This window comes from Protopterus annectens, chromosome 13.part0, assembly GCF_019279795.1.
Source record: "Protopterus annectens isolate FY-2018-M chromosome 13.part0, PAN1.0, whole genome shotgun sequence".
NCBI classification, from domain to species: Eukaryota; Metazoa; Chordata; order Ceratodontiformes; family Protopteridae; genus Protopterus; species Protopterus annectens.
This window is the reverse complement of record NC_056747.1, coordinates 1,008,642,913-1,008,670,176: the sequence shown is the minus strand read 5'-3', so window position 1 is coordinate 1,008,670,176 and position 27,264 is coordinate 1,008,642,913. Positions and strand designations below refer to the sequence as shown.

The 27,264-nt window shown below is 40.9% G+C and overlaps 1 protein-coding gene across 1 annotated transcript in view; it reads left to right on the top strand.

Moving 5' to 3' along the window:
- LOC122788080 (death-associated protein 1-like) overlaps positions 1–9,460 on the top strand; it is a 614,327-nt gene extending 604,867 nt beyond the window's left edge. Inside the window, exon 4 of the mRNA XM_044055007.1 lies at positions 8,401–9,460. Coding sequence (XP_043910942.1) covers positions 8,401–8,520 — 120 coding nt within the window. The 3' untranslated portion in view covers positions 8,521–9,460. The remainder of the gene's footprint in view (positions 1–8,400) is intronic.
- Positions 9,461–27,264: the final 17,804 nt, after the last annotated feature.

Here is a 27,264-nt window from a genome sequence, read left to right as displayed (position 1 = left end):
TGTCCCCCTGGTATTGCTCACTGACAGCTTTTTTATATTATTTGCATTGTTTATTTCATTCAGTCTTGTCTTTTTTATTGGTTAGAATTAACATCTCAGCTGTATCAGCTTCACATGGATAGGAGCACATCCATCTGTTAAAGCCTTCTTTTAAGGAATTGTTCACATAACACTGTGATGGTATGGGCTACTGCCAGCATAGCCAGCTGGAGTTCTGTAAAGAATGATATGTCCTTTGAATATCAAACAGATGTATAAAAGATGCTTGTGTTACAAATGTATTAGAACTGTATGGCATTTGAATATCAAACTTATTTGTATAGATGCTTATGTTACAAATGTATTAGAACTGCATGGCATTTGAAAGTCAAAATGTGTTTGTAAAGTTTCTAGGTTAGAAAATGTATCAGCAGTGGGGCCTGTTGCACAGATATGGAATATACGTGTGAGACTGTATGTATATATGTTAGCAAAGGACACTGGAAGTGAAGGGGTTAATCAGCTAGCTTACTTTTTACTGTAAGAAAAATGCTGTTAATTGGACCACCTGTTGAGCAGATGGCATGTCTGAAAGAAGACTTTGTTCATTAGCTCAGTAAAAAGAGGGGAAGCCCCAGGCACTGCCATAAACATTAGCAGAACTTTAGATATGCATCTTATCATATATATGCTAACATCCTGTCTCAAGCTTCAAAGGGGAATAGTGTGAATCTTTATCAGGACCTAAAGGTGGATGCATCTGTATTTACATCAAAAATAAATATACTTCAAGGCTAGTCAAACAGGACAATGCACTTGAGCTGCTCCATGTTCAAATCACAATAGGTAAAATCCAATACCACTTCCTTGCAAGCTATAGGTCCCCTTCTGTGATCCAGGAAACCCATACCATGTATTTAAACTTACTAGAAACTCTAACCATCCAACCCAATACCATATTCATGGGTGACTTTAATTACCCCACTATTAACTGGGAATCCTGTACGACATCAAACGTACATGTACAGAAACTCCTAGATTTTGTAAACACAAACTCCCTGGATCAGATAGTCAATACACCAACCAGGGTGCAACCATAGTAGATCTGGTCCTCACTAATATGGGAGACTGCTGCACACCCCCTACTCTATGTCTTCCCTGGTAAGGTCAGACTACAAAATGGTCTCCTTTGAAGTAAAAATAAAACCTGGACCCCCAGCTGTTGTGTCTTTCGGCTTTTCCCGGTTAGGGGTCACCACAGTGGAACTTTGGTCCGCTAATGATTGGTAGTTGATTTTTACGTGCCGAGTTACCAGCCCTGACGCACAACCTTCAACGAAGGTACGCCCATTCACGCGTGTCTCCATGCAAAGACGCTCTAGCTGAGAATCGAACTGGATAGCATCTTACTGTGAGGCGACAACGCTACCGCAGCACCACCACCACGGGTATAAAACCTGGACCCCCAGCTAAACCAGGAATATTCAGGAACTATTTTAAGAATAACCTCCTGCTATTAAGTGAGAACCTGGCAAAATTTCAAGCCCCTATTAGCCCTGAGAACACTTTTGCATATGCAGAGCTGTTCACAGAAACCCTGTACAAGCATGTTAACAGCTTCATAGAGGCAGCTATACCCACTAGGAAGAAGTACAGAACTAATTCAAAAAACAAGACACCCTGGTGGAATCACAAAATCAGTCAGATATATAACAGGAGGAAGGAAATCATGGCAAAAAGTAGAGGGTGCAGCACCCAGCAGGATAAAAACACTGTCATCAAACTAAACAAACAACTCAGAGGACAAATAAAGCCTGCCAAAGCCAAATTTGAGGTAAGTTTGGCCTCTCAGGCCAAGGACAACCACAAAGCATTCTTTAGCTATGTCTGCAACTTCAAAGGCAATACACAATTGTGTGCAGAGCTCATTGTAAATGGAGCCACCTATACTGAGCCAGAAGATATTGCAAACCTCTTGGCTGATAAATTCAGCTCCAACTTTACTTCTCTCTCCCCCTCAACCCTCCCTCAGGAAATATCATGAAATATAACTCTCCGTACTATCACTAGGGAACAGGTCCTTAATACTCTCTCTAAGACCAAGAACACTGCATCATTGGACTAGACAATATCCCAGGATGCCTTCTAAATAGCATGAAACATGACCTATCAGGGCTCTGGAATTACTATTTAACTGTAGCTTCCAAACAGGCTTCATGCCTCATGAATGGAGAGAGGCAACAGTCATCCCTCTGCACAAAGGTGGGCCATCTACAGACCCTTTAAACTACAGACCCGTAAGTCTCACTAGTCTTCATAAGTTCATAGATTCATCGGTAGGTACTAGGCTGTCGGCCCAAAGGCCTAAGTAAGCCTAGCCAACAAGGTTCCCTGGCTTACACCACACAAGAAAGTTAATTTCCTGTGTCCCTGTCGAGCAGAGCCACAGAAGTGATCCCCGGGGTGTATTTCCTATTTTCCATCCACTCATCAAGATTTTTCTTGAAGAGTGCTAATGAGGAACTTTGTTTGACATAGATGGGTAGCTTGTTCCAGAGTATAGGAAGTCTCCAAGACAGAAATCTATCCCTTCAGCATGTCCTGTTTATTGTGGTGACAAGGTTTAGGTCCCTAGAGCATGTAGCTCGAAGGGATTGGGATTTCTTTAGGTGTAGCATGTCCAACAGCTCTGGGTTTAACATAGCTTTATATGTTAGGCAGAGATCTCCTCAGAGTAGTCAATATGCTACAGAGTAAAGCTGGAGTTTTTTGAGATAATCAGTGTAGAGCATCTCTTTGAGGCCAGTAATCCTCTTTGTGAGGTACTTCTGTGGCCTTTACTCTATAATGGGTCTAATGAGTGCCGAGTAGATGGGAACAATGACCTCTTCTTTCCTGGATGAGAACCCTTTTGTGATGAGGTATGCCACATAGAAGGATTTCCTGACTACTGAGGTGATGTGATTATCAAAGGAGAGACTGCTGTCCACCTGGATCCCAAGGTCTTTTATCACACATTCGGTGTTAAGAAGACTGATGTTTATTTGGTAGTTCATGGGTACAGAGTTTTTACCAAAGGGGATGACAATGCACTTTTTGGCATTGAGCTTGAGGAAAGGCCTCTGACACCAGGCATCTGTCTCAGTAAGGCCCTTATGTAGGATGTCCACATCATTTGGGGACTTGACTATGGCTCCTAGTTTGCAGTCATCTGCGAACTTTGTTAGCCAGATGCCTTCTGTGTTAGCCTGTACTTCAGAGAAGCAGATACCAAAAATCTTATATGTAAGTCCATGGAAAGAATTATCATGGAGATGATCGACATAGATATAATAAACCTCCAGACACTGGACCCAATCCAGTTTGGTTTCATCAAGGGCAGATAATGCCTACTCAACCTGATGGGCTTCTTTGAGAAGGTCACTGAAGAAATAGATGAGGGCAAAGTTGCTCATACTGACTACCTTGACCTGGCCAAGGCATTTTACACAATACCTCACTAGGGCATTGTTGACAAACTCAAGAGGTTAGGTACAAACCCGTATGTCATCTGGTGGATAGCCAGCTGGCTCACAGTCAGGACCCAGGAAGTTAGAATTGGGGAGTCCACCTCTACAAAAAGGCCAGTCACAAGTGGAGTCCCTCAGGGATCAGTACTTGGACTGCTCCTTTTTGGCATTTACTTCTCAGAAGTCAAGGCCAATGTCAGTGGTCCCTGGCTGACTAAATTTGCAGATGACTGCAAATTAGGAGCTGTCATTGAATCTCATACTGACACAAATCTTCTCCAGGAAGGGCTGATACAGACAAACAACTAGTGTCAGTGCCATGGACTAAAACTAAATGCCAAGAAGTGCATAATAGTATGCTTTGGGAAGTCATCCATCCCTGGTAACTATCATATTGACAACACACTCTTTAGAGCTGGCCCAGTAGTCAGGGACTTAGGGACACACATAGATAGTAATCTATCCTTTGATTATCACGTGTCTACAGTGATGAGGAATTCATTCTATGTTGCACAACTTATAAACAAATGTATGGCATCTAAGTCCAAGGAAGTCATTGTTCCACTGTATTTGGCATTCTTCAGACCTATCATTGAGTACAATGTCCCCTTTGGGATGTACCTAACCAGGCATATCCAACAACTGGAATGTCCACAGACGTTTCTTACTAAAAGAATACAGGGCATAAGTAATATGTTCTATGCTGACCGCCTCAAGGCCCTATCCCTGTATTCTGTCTCCTACAGGCTTTTGAGGGGAGATCTATGCCTGGCATACAGGGCATTATCAGAACCCACTCTGATGGATCTCCTGCATATCCACAAAACAAACCTGTTCTAATGACTTAAACCTTGCCTGTGATATAAATAGAACCAGCTGGAGAGATAGGTATGTATATCAGAGACTACCCCGCCTCCTCAACCCAATTCAAGTGCAACTTGGAAATTGGATGGGAAACCGGAAATTCATCCCTGGTTTGGCACCTATGTCTGTAATGCAGCCAGGTAACCTGTAAATGGTTCATCTCCAAGGCCCATGCTTACACTTATCAAGGGTGTCAGAACTTGTCAGAGATTTGGGATGCATGGCTAGGCTTAAAAAGGCCTTTGTGGTCATTAGCCTAGTAAACACCTATGAACCTAGAGTCAGGTGACCAGATGAGATCATTCTGCCAGCCATCTTGGAAATTTTAGATATTACAAAGAGAAATGTCTTAGTATTGAGTATTATGTGTTGGGCCTCACAAGAAGGACCATTCACAACATCATCTGCCTTGCTATATTGAGTAAGTAGGGAATAGTAATTCTCCTAGATTCAGTCAGAAAAATATAGTGAAGCTTAGTTTAGATATTGTTTTTTTTTTATTTGTATGAGTCTGCCCTTCAATGTTATTTTCAATATTTCCTGTGATTTGAACTCTGTGGTTTACTGTAAATATGTATTCAGTATTTTCATGTTCTTTTATTATTTATTATTTATTATTAAATATTTTTTAAACTTTTATTGCGGCTGGTCCTTTTAGAAAGTATTTAACCTTTGAGAGTGCCCATGTTTATTTGGTGACACTGTGTGGGCCATTCCTGAAGGTCTAGCTGTCTTGGTCAACTACTAACATTTGTTTTGACATTAATATTACACAGTGTAATTGGACACTGTTTGTTAAGGGCCTTAGAGTAGCTGAATGTGGAGTGTCTAGTGGCAGTGAGAACTACCTTATGCTCTGGGCAGAAGGAGGCACAGCAGGTAAATCTTTGCCTGCCTTTCACAGGTGTGTGTGTGTGTGTGTGTGTGTGTGTGTGTGTGTGTGTGTGTGTGTGTGTGTCTGTGTGTGTGTGTGTATGTGTGAAAAATTAAATCTCAGAGTGTGTGTGTCAACTACTTGGAGCAGTGACACAAAACACTAGTTTCACAGGGAGGGTGCTGGAGGACTTGGCTTGGACAGCTGGCTGAGGACCTAACCCTACAGCTGTTCCAGTTGGGTGTCTTATTGGGGACCCGGAGGGAGACAGATGCAGTGAAATCAAGACCCCCAGGATGTGTGCTCCCTGTGTGCTCTTAAGGGAAATTGTACTTGGTGCAGAGAGCTGCATCTGGAAATACTGAGTGTATCCATTTGTATTCCAAGTGATGGTCCCTGTCCAGTGTCAGTGGTGAAGATTCAGGCTTCTTGATTACTGGCCCAGAGAGGGGTAATCACAAACACCATTTGAGACGTAGCTCTCTTCCTTGAAGTTTGAAGTTTGAAGTTTATGTTGGACAAATTGAGTTTACCTTCATAACGCCGATCTCAATATGGTCGACCCCGCTTCCGTGAATACCGAAGTGCAAACATCCCAAATGTTGAATTCCACCTATCTGAACGACAAAATCTCACCCCCTTTTTGACCCATGGTAGCACTAGTGTGGAGGTGTGGCATGGCTGGAAATGTCAAAATTCAACATTTATTCGACATTTTAAAAGTTTTGCAGTTCTGGTTTTGCGGAAATGGTTCAACGATGTGGCCGATCAACGATATGAAGGTAAGCCAACAAATTGATGTTACCTCCCTTTGAACCAGTTGTTACATTCATTCATTCATTCATTCATTCTGCAGTACCTGCCTTATCTAGTTTATGGCTTTGGGGGCCGCATAAGGCAGAAAAACTAGGCTAGGATAGGACACTAGTATATCACTGGATACACATGCACACTCACTCACATGCTGTCCACACTTTTTTGGAGGAGATCCAATTCAGTAGTTCATGTTTTTGGATTGTGAGAAGAAAGTGGAGGATTGCACAAAAATCCAGGTGGGCATCATGAAGATGGGATGTGCAGACTCCACACAATTTAGTGGATTTAAAATATCAGTCATAGAAAGCACTTTTTCTGGTTGATACTATATCTGGTAGAATTTCTAAATGACAAGCTCTGATGAGAATGCAGTTTTATCATTCTGTTAACATTGAGACTTAATTAATCAGCCCCATTTATCCAAATACTGTATGGACACATGCTGTTACTGTACTACTTCTGAGACTGTAGAATTTTGCTTTCCCATACCCAGAATGTTGCACAATGTTAGAGTTAATAAGATATAGTAAAGGCGCAGTGGAACTTGTCCTCAGAAAAAAATGCTTCCATTTTTTCACTGCATAAGCTGATGTTTTGTGGTATTGACTTTCTGACGGTGATATGTTATGCTTTGATGTTGGATTATGTAGTTTCCATAAATTTGATCTCATGTGTAAACTGCCTTAATTCATTTTCCATAGTGAAAGGTGTCACTGAAGACATTGCTCATGCCAAGAATAGTATCAGTAGTGACTCTAGGTCAGTGTGACAACCTAACAGTCTTTTACCCTAACTACCTGAAGAAATGCAACTTCTGAATTTGCTATAAGTACACAGGCAATTAATTTGTTATGCAAGAGATAATTAATTAAGAAAAGCTGATCTGTTGTCTGTTTCATTGAAAAAAGGACAAGCCTGCCAGCCAGAAAGCAGACTCTGACTAAATTGTTGGCCCACTCTAATACCTTTTGGTAGGGCATCTATGATAAACCTGTGCAAGGCATACTCCATTAGGGCTACAGCTGTATATTCAATTAAAATTCAGAATTGTTTTGCACAAGATAAAACTTTAGCAGCTGCCACCTTGGTTACTGTTTGCTCAGTTCTGTTGGCTGAACAGGCTTTGGCTTGCCTGTCCAGCAGGTAATCCTATAACTTGCTACCTACCCCACATGGTTGTACAAACACTGCTTGTCAATCTTCCCACATGTAATGATTTACTGTTATAGTGACTGTCTCTAAAGAAGAGAGAACAGCTGTGTTTAAGGTAGATAGCAGTAGATCCTTCATAGAGGTCACTGATGTATTAATGTTAGCATCCCTTCCAAATGCTGCATATAATTTTAATGTAACTTTTTTATTTGATCAATACAGTTATGCTTATTTTATTACAGTAACAGTTTCTTTAAAAGAAGAACAACAGCGTACTACATTAATTTTATGTGAGGGCCAGAATGTGGCTAATATTGGCTGTATAAGACTGCCTTGCCCACCAGCAAAGGTTTCATGGAATAATTGAGCAGGATCAGCTGAGGCTTGCAAGCTTGGCTTGGGCTTGCATAAGGGTATGAGCACAATGAATGAGTGCTGTGGATGGCAAAGAAGAATGTGTGAAGTGAGTAAATGTAAATGTTATGATTTATTATTACTAAAAATTCTTCTTGAAGATCTCTGTTACAATAAATACCATACTTTTTCAGTAGCTTGTCCAGGTTCAAGCTGTCAGCATTGACCATATACTTTCAGCTGATGCAGGGGAGAATGAGGTTAATAGTTCTAGCCCCCACGTTTAGCAACATGTTAAGAATGGTTACCCCCCCAACATGGGTTTTGGATCTACCATGGAAAACAGCTGTCAAATTATTTTTTGAGATAGTTTGCACCCCTGGAGTTAGAACTGTAATTTTTGCATTTCTGGCTTTCAGATTCAAACATCAGTTCTGAAGCAGACAGTCTGAGTCCTTGAATGAATGCCTTTGTACTATGTGATGCAATGTGGGGGTGGGGGGGCTATCCATGTCATTAGACCCACCCATTTTGGTGGATGGGGGTCAGACTTCTGAGCTAATACATACAGCCAATCACCCATTGTCCTACATAGAAGCTTGTTAGGTTTGCCATTATCACGTGATAGTTCTCTTATACAGCAGAATTAGAACTTTCTTCTACTTCCCGTAAGGGCATGCTGCGAAAACACCTGAACCTTCCAGAATCATTGACCGCAAGAGTGATGAGATGAACATGCTTCTGCAGCTAGATAAAAAAATAGACTGTTGGTTATGTTAAAGAATTTTAGAACATCAGAAAAAAAGATGGTAAGAATTAAACTTAGTTTTTTTTTTCCTTTCAAATCTTCAGGGTGATAAAGATTTCACTCCAGCAGCAGCCCAAGTTGCTCACCAGAAGCCACAGCCATGCGTTGAGAAACTCCCACCAGTACATCATGTAAATCAGCCAATTCATCAGCCTCGCAAGTGAAGTGCAAAGACCTTCAGACACAGGAGCCTCCTGTTTTGTGGTGATCAGGGTACACAGATAGAGTACCAAATGACAGAAGAAAAGATTGTTTTTATATTTAGTGCTAGATTGATGCTGTCTAGTCACCTAAAAACAGTTTGGACCTTTTGTAAAGTGAAACTGTGGCCAAAATGGCATTCATATCTAATATCTAATCTTTCTAAATTATATTTTTTAAAAAATGGTAAAATAATAAGAGGATAAAAGGTGGTGTAATCACATCACACTAGAATGCTGTCTGTGTTTCTGTTAAGTTTGTGTAGTTGTGTTTTTATAAGCCATGTCAGTATTGTGCTGTATTACTAAGTAATTTTGCACTGTATTACCATTCATCACATTCCAGGATCCCATAGTCACAGTTTATGCAGAATCCTGGCATGCTTTCTGTAGCGTGGGAGAATACTGAGTAGTCAAAATATGATTTTTGTGTGCTAGAAGTGTTAAACCAGATTATATTTACATTTTCTTATGAACTGGGAGGTGGGCTATTAATAATTCATGGCAATTCACTGTACATTTAATAATCTCAAACCAAATACTGAAAGCGCTGTCAAAGTGAAGAATATATGAATCAGTAAACAACAGAAGTTATTCCAAAAAAGATTAAATTATGCAGACCACACACTGAAATGAAAAATTAAATTAAAATACACAGTATATGCCTGTATGCATGTTTTAGAATTCAAGTGTACAAGCTTACAAAGATGCCAGCTGAGGAGTACTCAGTTTTGGAAGTAGCCCTCACATTGTTGCGGTCTCCCGAATCTATATCCTGTCCTCTGTACCAGCTCATCAGGAAATAAATTCCAGGGCCATACAGCCCTTTCCATAAACTAATGTTTTTTTTTCAAAGTTGGTCCGCTATCCAGTTATCTGTGTCTCCATCTTCTAGTCCAGCTTTCATTTTTAGAACCACCCTCTCGCTGTCCTCCAAAGAATGTTGTATCTAAATCTTAGCCCCTTTTTCATTTTCATACTATTTTTTGATGTATGTAGGTTAGAGTTTCTAAGCCTGTCTTCAAGCTATAGCCCTTTTATGTCCTTCACAATTTTGGTAGCACTGGTTTGTGGTATTTCTGTATGCCTGATTTTCCTTCATCTTTATGGCCTCCTAAATTCTACACTCTGCTTCATATGCAGTCCTTCCAGTGTTGTCTGTGCAATAGAAGAATAACTTTAGCAACTTTCTTCTTATACCTTAACATCATAATCACTTCTTAGCCTTTCAGGCAAAGATCATGTTTAGCCTTCACAATGCATAACATTGATTCCACTCAGGGAGTTATGATTCATCTTAGTGGTGAATATTATGCTCATATTCTTTCCTTCTCTGTTCTGCTTAAGGTCACCTGACCAAGACTCTGTGTTTTCTATGGATTTATCTCTCCAGGCTGCATAACTTTCTGCTGTTTAACATTAAATCCTAACTGCCCCATATCTCCATGCCAGCTGCCTTTGTTCTCTCCAGAGACTGGCCTTCTTGCCCATAACTGTCTCATCAAAATTTGTCATTAGAACATGATTTCATCTTTCATTCCAAACCCAGTGTGATATCTGAGTTAAATATATTAAACAAAGAATATTTCCTGCCCTAATCCTGTGTTACCCTGCTTGTTGGCAGGGTTCAAGGACATAACCAGTGTTATTGTTAGCCACTTTCTGTTTTGCTTAACCACTGTCATTCTGTCTGGCTAGATAAGACAGGGTAAAAGACATTGCTCTAAGGAATTAATGTACTGGTTATTGTCCTAATTGATATACTGACCATTATAATTTTGTCTTTTTAAATTGTAATACTGTCCTTCAAAACTGAGGTCAACCTTCTGTGCTATACTGCCATTTTTGGGGATTTCATGAAAGTCCCCAAAACAGCTGTTTCTAACAAAAATTGTGATTATTATCTAAATAACCCTGATATGACAAAATGATTTACAAAACCCGTGATAAATGCATCACCAGCATGTTCCCATAATAGTTCACAGATTGATAGGCAAGTACTAGGCTAGCTGCCCTTGAGGGCTGTTTTAAGCCTAGCCAATTTCTCTTTCAGAGGTGGAAATCAAATCCTATAACTTCTGCTGAGAAGTAAACACCTTAATCATTATACCAGTGCCAAAAATACATTTCATCTGGTTTTGCAACAGTAACTGTTGTGTTAACACATTCATTAGGTATAATCTTCTTTGCCATGCCTGTTTTGTCCAGGCAACTCAAATTCTTTATTCTGCTCTACAAAGATAGCGGAATATATCTTGGAACAGGCACCAGTGTTAACAATACAGGATCTCTGTAAATGTGATAAACTTCTTGTAAGCAGTCACTTCGTAAATTGTTGTGCCCAAAAACACACTGCATATACAGTGAAATTATACATTTAAGTGTGACTTCTTTTTACTCTGACAAACTGTAGACCAGCCGTATAAGCTTTACATCGTTACCTTATAGACCAGTACTTCAAACCTTTGAGCATACATAACATTAGATTCTGTGCCAGTAGTCTAAAACACAGTTTGATTATGGATTTTATATATTTTTTTTCACAAATTCCCAAAGATTTTACTAATCGTGCCTTTTCTGCACTTTTAGCTTCCACAGTTTATTCTGTGCACACTGTCAACACATGCCATGCCCTCAGTCAGCTCATTTTCAAGATTTTGTTCCAACATGTACAATCATTTGACTTAAAATTTAATTTTAAACACTTTAACAGTTTTTCCTGATGTAATCAACGTGCTTGAGTAACATGACACTTCTTTGTACCATGCTTATAGCAGCATTTCATGCAAAATTTATCAAAAACACCTTCTTGCTTTAAATACTTACTAGGACTTTCCTGGTTAATTTATTTGGATACTTACATAACAGTGAAGTAACTTCACGCATTCTGTGAACATACCAAGAAGATTGGTAAAGGTTCATTAGTAAGTACTAGGCTAGTTGCTCTTGCAGACCATTGTAAGCCTAGCCATTTTCCATTTTTATTTATTTATTTATTTATTTTGCTTAAACTAACCTATCCCATTTGAGTATAGATCGGTCTTATCCATCCCATGGTCCATAATTTTATATTACACCTAAAGAATAATAACTGGGACCATACCATAAATAATTTGAGAGACCCATGCATGGAATAAAGCATTTAGTAGCTTCTTTTGACCATTAGATGTACATGGGTCAGTCTTGGGGTATATTTTCTGTTTTCCATCCATAGATCAAAGTTGTGCTTGAAAATGGACAAGTTAAGTCTGATTGTCTCAGTATTGTGTCAGCAACTGATCATTGCTTTTAGCACATGTGATTCTGTTTCATACTAATGAAAAATATAACCACTAAAGTCATACATTGGTTCAAATCTTTAATTCATTAGCATAAGTATCTATATGTTGTTTTGGACTTTGTACAGTCATAAAGAACAAATGGTGAACATGTCATAGAATCATATGAAATTCAAGGCAAACAAGCCATACAACCATTTACCCCTTGTCAGTACTGACTCTTGGACTGTATCCCTTTCTCAAAGACAGCTAGGCTAGTCAAGCCCAGAGTAAATTTATGAATGCCCTTCCAGTCATCCTGATCCCATTTGAAGAAAGACAATGTATCACACTACTTAATTTGTAGAGTGAGTCTGATCTGCAGATGGGGAAGGTGTTGCACTATGAACCATTCTCACCACTTTTTTATTTATCTGCTAGTGAATATTTAAATGTCTGGTTCTGCTTTTGGTGGGACTGTTTGATTTATGGAGTTGAAAGAGCTAACACAACCTCTAAGTCCCTAATTGCATGGGAGACAAGGCATACACCTCTCTCCTCAGGAGTCAAAAGATACTGAATAAAAGAACAGTACTTCCAGTCTCTTTCTGGTAGCTTAGTGTGCTTAAGACAATGATCATCTTAGTTAAGAATCCCTGGGCAGATTCTTTTTTGGTTTGCTGTAACCCTGAAAGTCTTGTCTCCTCACATCAATATTTTATTTTGCACCCAATTAAACATATTACAAACCTTCATTGCTTTTTCATCTGCAACACATAGTGCAGAGCAGTCTACCTTTTCAGGCTTCTTGGATACTCTCTTTGCATTAAAAAAATAAATCAAATTTCTGAATCATAATTTCCATTTCTTAGACAAAATGTCTTAGACAGACTGTTGAAGAACGAAAAACCAAACCAAAAAGTGAGAGAGAGAGAGAGAAAGAAAGATTCATGAAGCTGTAGTTACTATTTGTCAAATGAAAGATGAAGTGCCATGCTTAATTATCTGTAATGCAAGATAACATTTGACATTCAGGGTGGCCCAGAGACAGACTTAAAGTGCTTGTGGCTAACCGCATCAGCATTTTCCTATAACTGCAGAGTGAACACAGGATACTGACCACATGATGTGCATTCGGAAATGATACCTGCTATAGGTGCCAAATGCATCAAAGCTACACACAGACTACACAAACACAAATTTCATATTGGATAAGGATGCAGATTGACTAGCAGACTTAGACCTCTGTTGCTTGCAAGGGCTCAGGAATGCATTACTTATCCTCTTCATGTTATTCACATTTGAATACACTATATTTATTGACACATAAACAAATACAGTGTAGTGCATTGAGTGCTGTGATTATGTTTTGATATTTGGAAAAAGACAAATCACTTAAGGGCTACAGTGGTGTGAGACCTGAACTTAACAAATGTTAATCACCTCCTGCTTAAGTTTTTAAAGCAGATCTAGCACTGCATTGTAAAAACTGCCAGTGTGGTCCAGCAAATGACAGCAACAGAATAAAAGATTTGGTTCTGCCTGCTGTCTGTACTAGTAAAGTGTCCCTTCCTCTTACAAACTTAGAAAGTAACTAGAATAAAAGTGTGTGTGTGTTTGTCTGTATTTCTGAAAGATGAAAACTCTGAAACTCAAGTGTATGTCACTATTCAGTGACATCACTCCTTCATGATTTATTTGAAAACCACAGACTTTATGAGGAACGCACCAAACAAGGAAAAAATGTGGGCATCCTGTGAAAATTTGGACAGTTTAGAAGCATGGCAAGGTGAGTATAAATGTAACAGACTGTTACAGTGACTTTTCAACAACAGTCTCTAAGTGCTTTATGGCTTTGAAAGCTAGCAAAACACTTTACTGTAACTAGTTGTATATAGAGCAGATAAAGCTCCAATCACTACATGGAATTATGATCGAGTCTCTGATCGTAGCCTTCATTTATGTATTCTCAACATGGATGCCAAGATTCACCTCTCGAGCTTCCCTCTGGAGGTGAATTTCTTGGCATCATTGTCTTAAACACATAACAAATAGGTTCTGATTGGCGATCCGATCATAATCCTATGTATTATCCTTCTGTTGTACTTAATGCTATTTTAGTTTCCTCAGGTATACTGCAGAGTAGAAGACCTGCCCCTTCATGTCAATAAACCTGAGAATTGAACTTAAATCTCCATAAATAACTTTATGCTTTGCTTAACTAATTATTTCAGCATTTGGTAAGGTATTCATTTAACAGTCCACATCTAAGTTTGAAACTTGCCCTCTACACTGCAGCCATACTACAGTATTCCTAACATGGCCATCAACACTCTTAAGTTGCTGTACTTGGTCAGTTCCTCTACTGTGTAATGCATAACACTAGGTTCAAAGTATATGTACCCTCTGCATCCAAGCAATTCTGGTATTGACCTGGTAGCAACATCTGCATTTTGTTCACTTTTTCAAGGATGCAGTGGTGAAAACCTCTACTTAACTATAACCTAAAGTCAGTGATTCTGACAGTGGTTCATCTCAGTAGTTTGAATGCAATTACATTCATTATTCTTGCTATACAGCATACTGGCATTTGTTTTTTTAGTCTTCCCGTATCTTTGATTGTATGGATGAAGTTGTTCCTGTGCTTTAACTACAGGGGTGCTTTATCATCACAGTTATTGTTCCATCTTCTGCTGAATACAGAAAAACAGTAAAATAACACTATGAGCAAAACCAATAACAGCCTTTTATTTACTCATTAGCATTTTTGACTGGGATAGTCCCTTTTCAGCAAAGGCATGGACAGAAAAAGCTTATATATATATATTAAGTGAATAATTTTGAAAGTACATTGGAATTTTTTTTAAGTAGTACTCAACAGTATGACCTGTTAACATCAACACAGCTCAAAGGTACATTCAAAGTAAACAATACAGTAATCTGCTGTACATATGGCCTAAGAAAGTACACAAGTAACATTAGTAGAACAAAATGCTTAACACACATGAACAAGATGCACCAATATGAGAAAGGTCTATCATGACAATACAATGGAGACAACGACACTGTTGTATATATTCATACAGAATCATGGTAGAGACAAGACAGCTAGTTAAAAACTGACATTACGGTAGTAAAAATTGTGACTTTGAATACACAGCATATTTAAAGGATGAACATAATGCTCAGACAGATTTGTAAGATTAGTTAACCCTTTACTATAGGTTTCAAGTTATCTAACTACCTTTGGACAAGAAAAGAGTTGTAAGAACCAAGATAAAAAAATGAAGAGTTTATTTTAAAATGGAAAGCCTACAAACTAAAAAATGCTTTCCTACCTTAGCTCATTAGTATAATGAAGGCACTAAAGAAATAACCATAAAGTAGCTTAAAAATAGCAATGCAAATTCTGCCTAGAAGTGAGACTTCATGATACCTGTAAACATGCAGTCTTACTTCAGTTTTTTTTTTCATCTACTACTATGTAAAGTATGCACTGACATCCAAAGCTAAGAGTGAGCAATATGAAAACGTATGCAATGATCTCTCTTGACCTATGGACCAAATGCTCCAGCCTCCAGGGATGGAGTTCTCTTAAGAGGTATTTTGATATTGATAAATATTGTCAGGAACCCAGATAAAGTTGTTGGCGGTGTTGAGAGTACGCAATGCTCACAGCAACAATGTTTTAATTACAGCTATTGAGGGTGAAGGATCAATAATGAGCAGTAAATTCTGCTCCTGGCAAGAGATCACACAGATCACTGTCAAACGTTTGGCAGCAGTCAGTCCGTATAAGTTATTTAAGGGACAGGAGGGGAGGCAGACAGTTTGGTAAATCACTTTTTAATATTTCTTAGTGTGTTTTGTCAAGGATTGTGTTCTAACAGCAACAAATTGAAATATATTACCACAGTCATTATTTATTTCACTAAAAATTAACAAGAATGGGGTGCAAATAGAACATTGTTATTTTAAAATAGACACTGAGAGTAAGGCTTTGTACAAAAGCAAAAGGAAATATCATCATCATCATCATCAGTTAAAGCTCATTGACATGGCTTGTCAAAGATAAAAGTCTTTACATTTACAATACAACTGTTAAATGAGAGTTACTACAGTTTGTCAGGGGTATAAAGTATGTACTTGATAGCAAAAATGCTGATACTAATCACTGTGTCCATTATTTCTTTCACTTTGATCACAGTCAGGCAAAAGTGTATAAAGTCAGAAATAAGCTGTCTTTGAAGCCAAGAATGAAGGCATGCGGCATTACATTTATATGGCTCATCAGGAAGGGCCGGGGCAGAAGTCCGAATAACACATAAAAATGCGCTGTAGTGGCCATTAGTTTTCCTTTTAATTTGTTCACAAATACCTAAGCTATATTCAGACAGAATGTGACTTTCTTTGGGAGGGGGCAGTCTTTGTATTAAAGTGGCTGACCAATACTGCCACTTGACCACAGCTGTTAACAGCTGAATAATCAGATTTTGAAGTTGTCTGAAGTGCATGGATCTGTGCTGGTGTGTGTGTGTGTGTGTGTGTGTGTGTGTGTGTGTGTGTGTGTGTGTGTGTGTGTGTGTGTGTGTGTGTGTGTGTGTGTGTGTGTGTGAGTGTGAGTGAATGGGTAACTGTGGGAAAAAAGTGCAGCTTTTGTGTGTGTGTAATTTATTTGACTTCCACACAGAGGAGGTATACTCAATCAAGAGTGGCACACTGTGCAATAGAAAATGAAATTTGTACTTGTGGTATTTTAAAAATACAATAAAGAAACAACCCACATGCTATCTTTCAAGCTGTTACTTTATTAAAATGTCATGGCATGTCAGCTGCAGATATTTGGATTAATTTCAGAGCAAGTGAGCATATTTTCATTATTTTCACAGGGTCAACTGCATGATGCATCATATGTTTTGCTTTTATAACATAAGCACTTAGTCTATGATTTCTAGGTCCCTGAAAGAGATGTTTTCCAGCATGTCAGATATTCATATTGAAAAAAATATTTACAGGAATTTTAACTTACTGTTCAAAAATCCAACATGCTGCTGTTCCACTACCTATGCACCACAAAGCATAACCTAAATATTGATTACAAATAAATATCCAAATTTGTCATCCAACATTTCTTCACCAGAAAATGTCATACTCTTCCAGACATATGACCCTGTACTGACCTGATATGTGGCCATTAGAATGCCCCAGGCTGCAGTGCCAACATATATTACAATTTGCTTCCATTAGGTATGAGTTTATAAGACTTGTGTTTTGGGTGAAGAATGCAGCATGTTCCAGAAAGCATTTTACTGAGCTGTAATTATATCAGAAGTTAAAATTATATACACCTCAAAAGAAGAGGCAAAAATTCCTGCATTATGGAGGGGCAATGTGGTAGTTTCAAAATTATATTACAGGAGAGAGTTCAAAACAAACTTCAGTGGTGGAATTCTAAATTAAGCAACCAGTATGACAGAAATAAAAGTTTGCTGTCAAAACACAAAAGGTCCCCTTCAGCTTCATGCAACTGAGCAAAAAACAAAAGAACTTTCAAAGCTAATACCTACAGCAAAGGCATCATATGAACTGCAGCTCACGTACAAATCAGAAGATAACCTTGAAAACATTTGTAGTTATATGCATAAAATTAGGAGTGTTACATGCATAAATTAGGAGTGTTTCAGAAGATTGCAAAGCCTTTGAGCTCAATGCTCATATCCTTGTCATAAATTTAACACTAATTTCAGCAACCCATTGCATGTGTCTGTTTCACTGTTGAACCCAGTGGGCAAACCACAAAAATAAGTGAGGATCCAATTAACACCGTCTTACCCAAATTCAGAAACACCAGCTCATTGGCCCATACATTATGCTTTGTTGTTTTTTTAACCAGTATTGAACAAAAGCTTGTTACACTCTGTGCACATTTTATTTAGCAAATGTCTTTTCATAAGCTTTGTCTTCCCCATTTAGGAACGGATGCACAACTTATTCAGGGGGCTGTCAGCCCATTTGTCTTAGCTGTATCATTTGCAAGGCAATTGAAAGGATGAAAAGTAACTGATGGAAATGATTCAGAAGGAAATAGTTTATAAACTCCTGGATATAAACCAGTATAGTTTTGTAAAGATTAAGTGTTATCTTTTAAACTCAATCATCTTCTTTGAAGAAGTCACATATGTACTGGAGGAGGGGCTGTTGTTGGTTTGAATGGTTTCCCTTAACATCAAAAAGACGTATGACACCACCCAATGCACACTCTGAAATCATAAGCAGTTTTTCAGTTTAATATGTGGTTAGTCCTAAATTGCTTTCCATTTCAATGTTGGGGAGAACCCAGTTGGTGAAAATAAGTCACCAGTTCTCTATGCCAGTCGAGGTAACCACCGGGCTGTGCATTTGGGGTTACCAGCAACCTGTGATACTTCAGTTTAGATGCATGTAACCCACTCTTCTTTTAAAATCAATGGACTGGCACTCAGCATAGGCAGCCGCAAAACATTCGCTTTTGGTTGCAAATAGTTCCTGACCCCTGTTATGTCAGAGAGCTGCTTAAGCTAGAGACTTAGATTAAGAACATAGGTTACATTATAGATGTTAACCTGATCAGTACATTACCAATTTAATGTATGTGATATTTAGAGGAATTTCTAGTCACTCTAGGGATGATATCATTGTGCCACTATATACCTCACCAGTTTAGACATTCATTGAAGATAACACCTGTGCCTATATGCTCCTGACAAATATATATAGTTAAGTTATATGAGGTACAAAGTTTTATTGCTTAGAAGATTTGTAGGCATGGAAGCTTTAGATAGGGTAAAAGCAATTATTTCTTCTCAGTGTCATATCATTACCAGAGAGGTGACTAGTGCTTTACATTTCAGGCAGCAAAAAGTATATTCAAGAATCTTCATGGAGAATGAACAAACTGAAGAGCTGAAACTTGTGCAAGTGTATTTAACCTAAAAATCCATTAACAGCAATATCGGGGATGACATGTTCACCATCCTACATCTCACTTGCCTTTCAAGTAAACTCACACTGCCCTTAAAATAAAATCCATCCTTCCTCACCTTTAAATAGAAATCAAGTGATCACATTAGTACATGAAAATTTCATCATGGTATGACTGCAGCCAAGCTTCTCAAAGATGGTTAAACTATAAATGTTAAGTTGTCAAACTCACCTTCATTCTTGCTGGATGGGTTCGGAGCTGATCCTCGGCTCCGACTCGGCCACTTACTAAGCCCGAGAGCTAATTTTACCGGCTCGAGGCAACCCTATATCCCATGATGCAAGGCAATAACTACCCAGATCTCGTTTGCTGCTTTCGCTGGCGAGGTGCTTTTTTAACGGCTCCTGGTAAGTTTTTTTCAAATTTCAGACTTTTAGTCTCTCCCCTATAGTTTTAGTCACTACCGTTGCTGTGTAAACTCTTAACGGTTTGTTTAACCCTATCTCCGTTAGTGTCCCCTTTTTTTCCAGTTATTTATCCCTTCCCCTAAGTTAGGCCTTAAGCCTTCCCCTTTTTCCTAATTTTTTGTCAGGGATTCTGTGTGGTGTTTGGGTGTGTTTGTATCCCTGTTTTAATTTTATTTGGATTGGGTGTTTATTGTGTGTGTGTCTGTGTTTTGTTACTTAGTGCTTCCTCGACACAGTTATGTCGAAGGACACAAAGGTCTCAGGCTTCAAGAAGTGTGACTCGTGCTGTCAGAAAATGTCTCTGACAGACGGTCACACTTCTTGTGTTTACTGCCTGGGACCTCTGCACCTGCAGGACTCTTGTGCTGTCTGCCATGCCTTCAGCCCAAGAGTCCTGCAGGAGCGCAGAAATAAATTAATACTGAGGGGCTTATTAAAGCCTGAGAGCTCTCCGACTAAGTCGGCTCCGGGGATGCCCTCGAAACCAGTTAAGCCTTCGGCTCCAAGCCCTAAGCCATCGGCTACTGGTTCGCCTTCTGTGATGAGATCGGCTCCAGCCGGAGCCGATCCTTCTATGTCACAGGTGTCAGGATCGGCTCCATCCGGCGCCGATAACGCTAAATCTGGGCACTCAGTGTCGGCTCCGGCTGGAGCCGATGTATCCTCGGTTCCTTCGGCTCCACCTATCTCAGGAAAGAGGTCAAGATCCCCTTAGTTGGAGTCGATACACTCGGCTCCGAAACCACCCCTGCTCTTGGAGCGGAGCCATCGGAGCCGGTCTTCTCGGTCGTCCAGGCCGTCCGACCACGACCTTGAGAGAGTGGTGAGTAGACTATTAAAGTCTCAGGCATTGGCCCAAATGCTCCATAGCCCGTCTCAACAGATGGTAGCTATTACACATCCACCTAATATTCCTCCTTCGACTCTCTTACAGAGCTCGGAGCCTGAGCTCCTCGGAGCCGTGATTGTTGTGGCTTCGGAGCCGATACCACCTCCCCCTTCGGCTCCGTCTTCCTCTGCTCTGATCTCCTCCTTGATGCCTTCATTGGAGGGATCCAGGCATCTGGTCTCTCTTGTCGGCTCCGAGGGGGGGCGAGTGGCATCGGACCCTCGTCCGACCCCGTTCTCCCTCTCGGAGCTTCGGCGCTGGTGAGCTCAGCCCCGACATCAGCCTCAGAGCTGTCCTTGTCGGTGCGGCCTGGGGTTCCTATCTCTTCAGAGCGGGAGCCTTCTGGCCTCTCTGATGGGGGAGCCTTCGAGGTGATGAGGAGTGTACTAGCCCCAGGGCATAGTCAATGGTCAGTTCCATCAGCTCCTCCCACTACAGTGTCTGCTGACGTCTCTTCCCACTCTCTTGCTCCCGGACCTAGAGATCCAACACCTCAGGTTTCCCCACTGGGAATATCTTCCTCTTCCGAGGCTTCTCCTGACCCGTCAGGTGAACCTCCGCGTAAGAGGACATGTAAGAGGAAACATCTAGACTCCCCTGAGTCTGTTACATCCGATACTGACTTGGATGAGTCGGAGGGATCCCCAAGATCCCCCTCTGAGGATGTCTCTTTCTCAGACATCCTTGAACTCCTTAAGCAGAGGGGGAACCTGGCCTTCCCTTAATCCTTCCGAGGACGAGTCGGTATACCTAGAGGCATTCGGGTCTCAACCCTCCACAACCTGGGTGTCTCCGCCTTTCGACCCTCTTATGGACGTGGTGGCTCGGAAGGCGTGGATGGCCCCGGACTCGGTGGAACCCAATCCTCTGAGGCCTTCTAAATTCATTACGGCCCCACCTGATAGGCAATTTTTGACAAAAGGTGTCCCGGTTGATGCCATGGTGGTGGCTGCAGCCACCAAGAAGGAATTAGCTGATCCTTCAGTACCTGTCCATCCTCCTAACAAGGATTCCAGGACTATGGATAGGTACGGCAAGCGGATATTTTCTTCAGCGACCTTTGCCATGCGGTCGCTGAACTATTTGTGTCACTTCACCCGCCTTCAAAGAGATGTTCTTAAAGAGTTGGGAGAAGTTTTACAGGATCCGTCAGCTGCTGGGTCCCAAGATAAAATTAACTCACAGCTAGGAATCCTAAACTCCATTGTTAACTCCTCCATGCGGCTCATTTCATATGCAGCCGATGGAGCGAGTAGGGCCGCAGGCACAGGAGTGGCTTTAAGGCATCAATCCTGGATGCGGCTTTGTAATTTTGCAGACCCCTTCAAGGCGTCCTTCACAAACTCTCCCTTTGATGGTTCGACCTTGTTCGGATCTCAAGTGAAAGACACCTTGACTAGATGCGAACAAGATGGCAAGACTCTTTCTGCCGTAGGAGTCCGTTTCTCCACCCCTTCAAGACCTTACCCAAAAGGTCAGAAGGGAGGGAAAATGTGGTTCCGCAAATCTCAAGGAGTCACGCCTGATGCACGAGGTCAGTTTACCCCCAGAGGCAGAGGGGGTAACAACAGATGCCTCCCTAGGGGCAGAGGGGGTCCGCAGAATCAGGGTAGCAGGGAGTCTCTCTCTGACAAACCCTTCCAGCATCCCTGAGATGTTGCCCGATTGTCCACCTTCGGAGGCAGTGGGGGGAAGATTATCGCTGTACCCAAAAGCCTGGCTTTCCCCTTTCTCAAGACAAATGGGTACAGTCGATCATATCCGAGGGTTACAAAATTCCCTTTATCCAAACCCCAATTCAGCAAAAGGGAACCCTACCAGACGTTCCACCCGGTCTAAGGGAACTAGCAGTACCAGAGATATCAAAACTGCTAGCAAAAAGAGCCATCCAGCCAGTCCCAACAGACCAAATAGGATCTGGAAACTACTCAAAGTTCTTTTTAGTACCAAAAAAGACAGGGGACTGGAGACCAATATTAGATCTCAGCAAACTAAACAAGTTTGTAAAAAGAACAAGGTTCCGGATGGTCACGCTTCAGTCCATTCTACCCTTTCTGGGCAAGGACAATTGGATGTGCTCGGTGGACCTTCAGGATGCGTACTATCACATAAAAATTCACATGCGCTCCAGAAGGTTTCTCCGCTTTCGGCTGGGGGCCAGTCACTTCCAGTTCAGAGCCCTGCCATTTGGACTCACTACAGCCCCCAGAGTGTTCACCAAATGTATGGCAGCAGTTACAGCTCACCTGAGACGTCAAGGATTCCAGGTGTTTCCATATCTAGATGACTGGCTCTTCACCGCCACCACCAGGCATCAACTTCTCCAAGCCAGAGATTACACCATTCACATTTTCAAAGGGCTAGGGATTTCTATAAATTTCGAAAAATCTGCCTTGTCGCCCTGTCAATCTATTACCTTTATAGGCACAAAATTGGACACCGTACAACTTTCAGCAAAGTTAACAGACGAAAGATCTTGGATATTCAAAACCACATCCATGCGATTCTTCAGAGCGACAAAATTCAGGCCAGGTTTGCCCTGAAAGTATTGGGTCTTATGGCGGCCACCATAACACTTCTTCCCCTTGCCCGCTTTTACATGCATCTCCTACAATGGATTGTGTTCGCCAATGGTCCTTTCAACGACTTCCCATGCATCACAGGATCATAACAACTCCAATTTGCAAAAGGCATCTGACCTGGTGGATATTGTCCCCTCAAGTCCATCAGGGCAGACCCTTTGTTCCTCCCGCCCCGGTCACCATGGTTACATCGGACGCCTCCCTGATCGGGTGGGGGGGCATTATCAGGGCAGGATGGTCCATGGCACTTGGCAACCTTTCGAATGCCACCTGCACATAAATGTCCTGGAGATGAGAGCAGTGCTTTTAACTTTGCAAGCCCTCCACGACTCTCTTCCCCTGGGAACTATTGCAGTCCAAATGGACAATATGTCCGTAGTGTGGTATATCAACAAGCAGGGTGGAACCAAGTCCTATCCAATGTGTCGAGAGGCACTCAGACTTTGGCAGTGGGCAATCTCTTCTCAGTGGTTTCTGATAGCAACGCATATCCCCGGGAAATCCAACATCATAGCGGACAGGTTGAGCAGAGCTATTCTCATGCCTCACGAGTGGTCTCTCAAACAATCTGTGACGGAAGAGATTTTTCAGAAGTGGGGCCTTCCTTGCTGCGATCTTTTTGCTACGCCTCAAAACAGCAAATGCCTCGACTTCTTCTCTCTCTTCCCCCTTCCAGGCCATCCCCCCAGAAATGCTCTAATCCAAGATTGGCCCCGGGGACTTCTCTATGCCTTTCCTCCTTTTCCTCTAATACCACAAGTAATTCAGAAAGCAACCGCCTTGAGAGCCAAGATGATTCTCATTGCCCCTTATTGGCCTCGACAGATATGGTTTCCATTCCTACATCGTTATCTTTTGGTACAGCCATGGCATCTGGACCCGGTTCCAGATCTTCTGACCCACCAGTCGGGGCAGCTGCACCAATCCATACCTTCTTTCAACCTCACTGCTTGGTTGCTCCACTTCCATCCCTAGCCAGGCTTCCTATGATTTCTAATCCCGTCCGGGATATCATAGTAGCTTCCCTTAAATCTTCCACCAGAAGGATTTACACTAGTAAATGGCAACGTTTCTCCTTCTGGGCAAAAGCTAGGAACATAGATCCCTTTACTGCTTCGATTCATTCAGTCTTGGACTTCCTAGCCGAGATTTTTCATTCAGGATCTTCTTCCTCCATAGTAAAAGTTCAGTTGGCAGCCATTTCAAATTTTCATATCGGCTTGTTGGACTACAACATCATGTCACATAAACTTTGCAAGGCATTCCTTAGAGGTATATTTTTACTTAAACCTCCGATTAGAGACCCCCCACCACAGTGGGATCTAAATTTAATTTTAACATCCTTGATTCTTCCCCCTTTCGAACCTGCGGCTACCTGTTCATTGAAATTTCTTTCTTGGAAGACATTCTTTCTAGTCGCCATTACTTCTGCCAGGAGAGTATCTGAGCTTCATGCCCTCTGCATTCGCCCTCCCTACTTAATATTCCACAAAGACAGAGTTTCTCTAAGGACTAATCCGTCTTTCTTACCCAAAGTGGCATCGCAGATGAACTTAAATCAATCTATTGATCTTCCAGTTTTTTTCCCAAATTATTTTGATAGAGGGGAACAAAAACTACATTATCTCGATGTTCACCGCCAACTCAGATATTATCTGGATAGAACCAAACAATTTAGGAAATCTGATCAACTGTTTTTATCCTATGCAGAGAACAGGAAAGGCCTTCCAGTATCCAAGGTAACCTTATCTAGGTGGCTGTCTTCTGTGATTACATGCATTTATCAACTCAGAGATAAAGAGTTGATTTCTAGGCCAAAAGCCCATTCCACTAGAGCACTAGCTACAGCTGCAGCTTTTCAGGCTAGACTTCCAATAGACACTATTTGTGCAGCAGCCACATGGGCCTCTCCTCATACCTTTGTTACACATTACAAATTAGACTTGGCCTCCAGAAACAGAGCAAATTTTGGTCCCACCGTTCTCAAGAGTCTGTTCCATTGAGCCACCAAGGATAAAGGTGCTAGGGACATGGTCCCATCCAGCAAGAATGAATGCGAGTTTGACAACTTAACATTGAGAAGTTATGCACCTACCATAACGTTCCATGTTAGTTGTCTTCTCTCACCTTCTTTCTTGCGTCCCGCCCACCATCCCCCTAGCCTGGTCAGACCGAGAAGATTGTTCCTCTTCCTTGAAGAGTCTTGATCCAATTTTTCCAGCTAATCAGCTTACTAGTGTCACTAGATCAGGTTGGTCTTTTTCGGGGGATTATTACCTCTTCCTCCTCCTCCTCTCCAGTTGGAGGAATATATTGCATAATTTTTCCTTAGCTACCAAACGAGATCTGGGTAGTTATCGCCTTGCATCATGGGATATAGGGTTGCCTCGAGCCGGTAAAATTAGCTCTCGAGCTTAGTAAGTGGCCGAGTCGGAGCCGAGGATCGGCTCCGAACCCATCCAGCAAGAAAGAAGGCGAGAGAAGACAACTAACATGGAATGTTATGGTAGGTACATAACTTCTCAGTTTATTACACAAGCCTATGAACAGCCATGCTCAGTTTCCAGCCTGTGACACCCATAGTTTGGGCCTCGCCCTATACCTTTTATTTTTTCTGCCACCCTTCACTGAAATCACATTGTCAGAGACTTTGTTGAAGTCCATATCTACCACATCCACTAGGTCCATCTTACCTCATTGACATGAATGGCTAATCTCACTTTGTGAAGCCATGCATACTCCAATCTGCTGGAGATCATTTTGTCTGTAGTGTTCCCATAATAAAAGAGAGTGAAAGTAACCTGAATCCTTTCCAGACGTGTTATTCATACAAGGGTAGGACATTAGTCAACCCTCTGTCTTGTGGCATCATTTTTGTTGCTGAAAAGAGAGTATAAAGTGCCATAATTTATTTTCAATTCTTTTCCACAATGTGAAAGGTATCCCTTCTGAACCTTGTGTCTTACATCCTCAAAGACTGAGCTATGTATCTTTTACCCCATTCATCTTCTCTCTGCCAGTTTTTTTCATGTGTATCTGCTCTGCCTTTCTATGCTGGTACTTCTTGCTGCATAAATACAGAAGTGAAGAATTCATTAAGTAATTATGCCCAATCTGCTTTAGTTTTGAACTGCCTACTTTGTTTTCTGTAAGTAACTATTTTCTAAGTCATTGTGGGTCCTCCAGTGTATCCACAACTTTTCTTTTGCTCATCCATCCTCCTGTTGTCATGTTTTTTTCTCTAGCACTATCTTGGTGTGCATCATAAGCTTTAGTAACTTTTTGTGGCATCCTAATATATCATTTTCTCATTCTGTCCCACTCCATTCTTCCTTTTTATAAGATTATTTCTTTCATTCATTCATTCCCTATTTTATGTGTTACTCTCTTTTCCTCTTTAGTAGATTAGTTGACTTATCTTTCCACACTTTAGCAGTCCTGGTACATTATTTCATTCCATTCCTTATACTTTTTAAATCATTCTCACAGTTTCTTCACCGATTTCAGCTTATTCGAGACATAAATGCCAAAGATGAATGGCCCAAGGACTGAACCCTGAGGTGCACCACTAGTGACAGATATTTTGGAGGAGGTACAGCCTATCTTCTAGCTTCCTGGTTCTATTTGTGAGCCAGTTTGCTATCCAGTGAGTTACATAAGGATTGACATTTAGCTAGGAGAATTTAAATACAGTACTGAATGTGGGATGGTGCTGAATGCTTTTGCTGTCTAGATATATAATGTGCACTATTTTGTCTTCATCCATTGTTTTAGTAACTTTGTTGAAAATCAGGTTAAGTATGCAGGACATGATATTGACATATCTGAATGGGGTTGGGTGAAGAGTCTGTAGGTTACCCATATTCTTATTTATTAACTCTACCATGATCCTTTCTGTAGCCTTACAAATGAGACTTGCTTCAGTAACTTTTTTGAATATCAGGTTAAGTAGGCAGGACATGCCCTTGATGAATCTGAGCTGGGTTGGTTAAAGAGTCCGTAGGTTACCCATAGCCTTATTTATTAATTCTACAATGATCTTTTCCATATCCTTACAGATGAGACTGGTCAGGCTTATGTAGTTATAATTACCTGTGTCCATTGAAGTCCCACTTTTGTGAAAGGGAATGACTAATAATTACATTCAGACATTAAATGGCATCCTCCTCCTCCCAGCAGTTACTCCCTTGTTCTTTTCTTAACTTTCCCTACTGATATCCTCATTTCTTTACAATAGAAGTTCATTTTATTGTCCACTTTTGCAGTAGAGATAACTTCTTGGGATATATGACATACAGCCTGACTTCCATAGCTCTGCACTCACCCCTTCCCCGGGATATTAGTAAAATAAGCGCATGCTGGAGACATCCACCCATGCTGTATTTAGTTCTTTCTTGCTATAGTATGAGTACAGATTTATGTGTATTGTTCTAGCACTTTTCAGTCCCTCAGATAGACGTGGCTTCTGGAATTTTAAAACAAGTTATTTGCTGATAAAACATTCTTATATTTTTGATTGTACAGTGCATGTTTCTACCTGTTGCACTTTTCA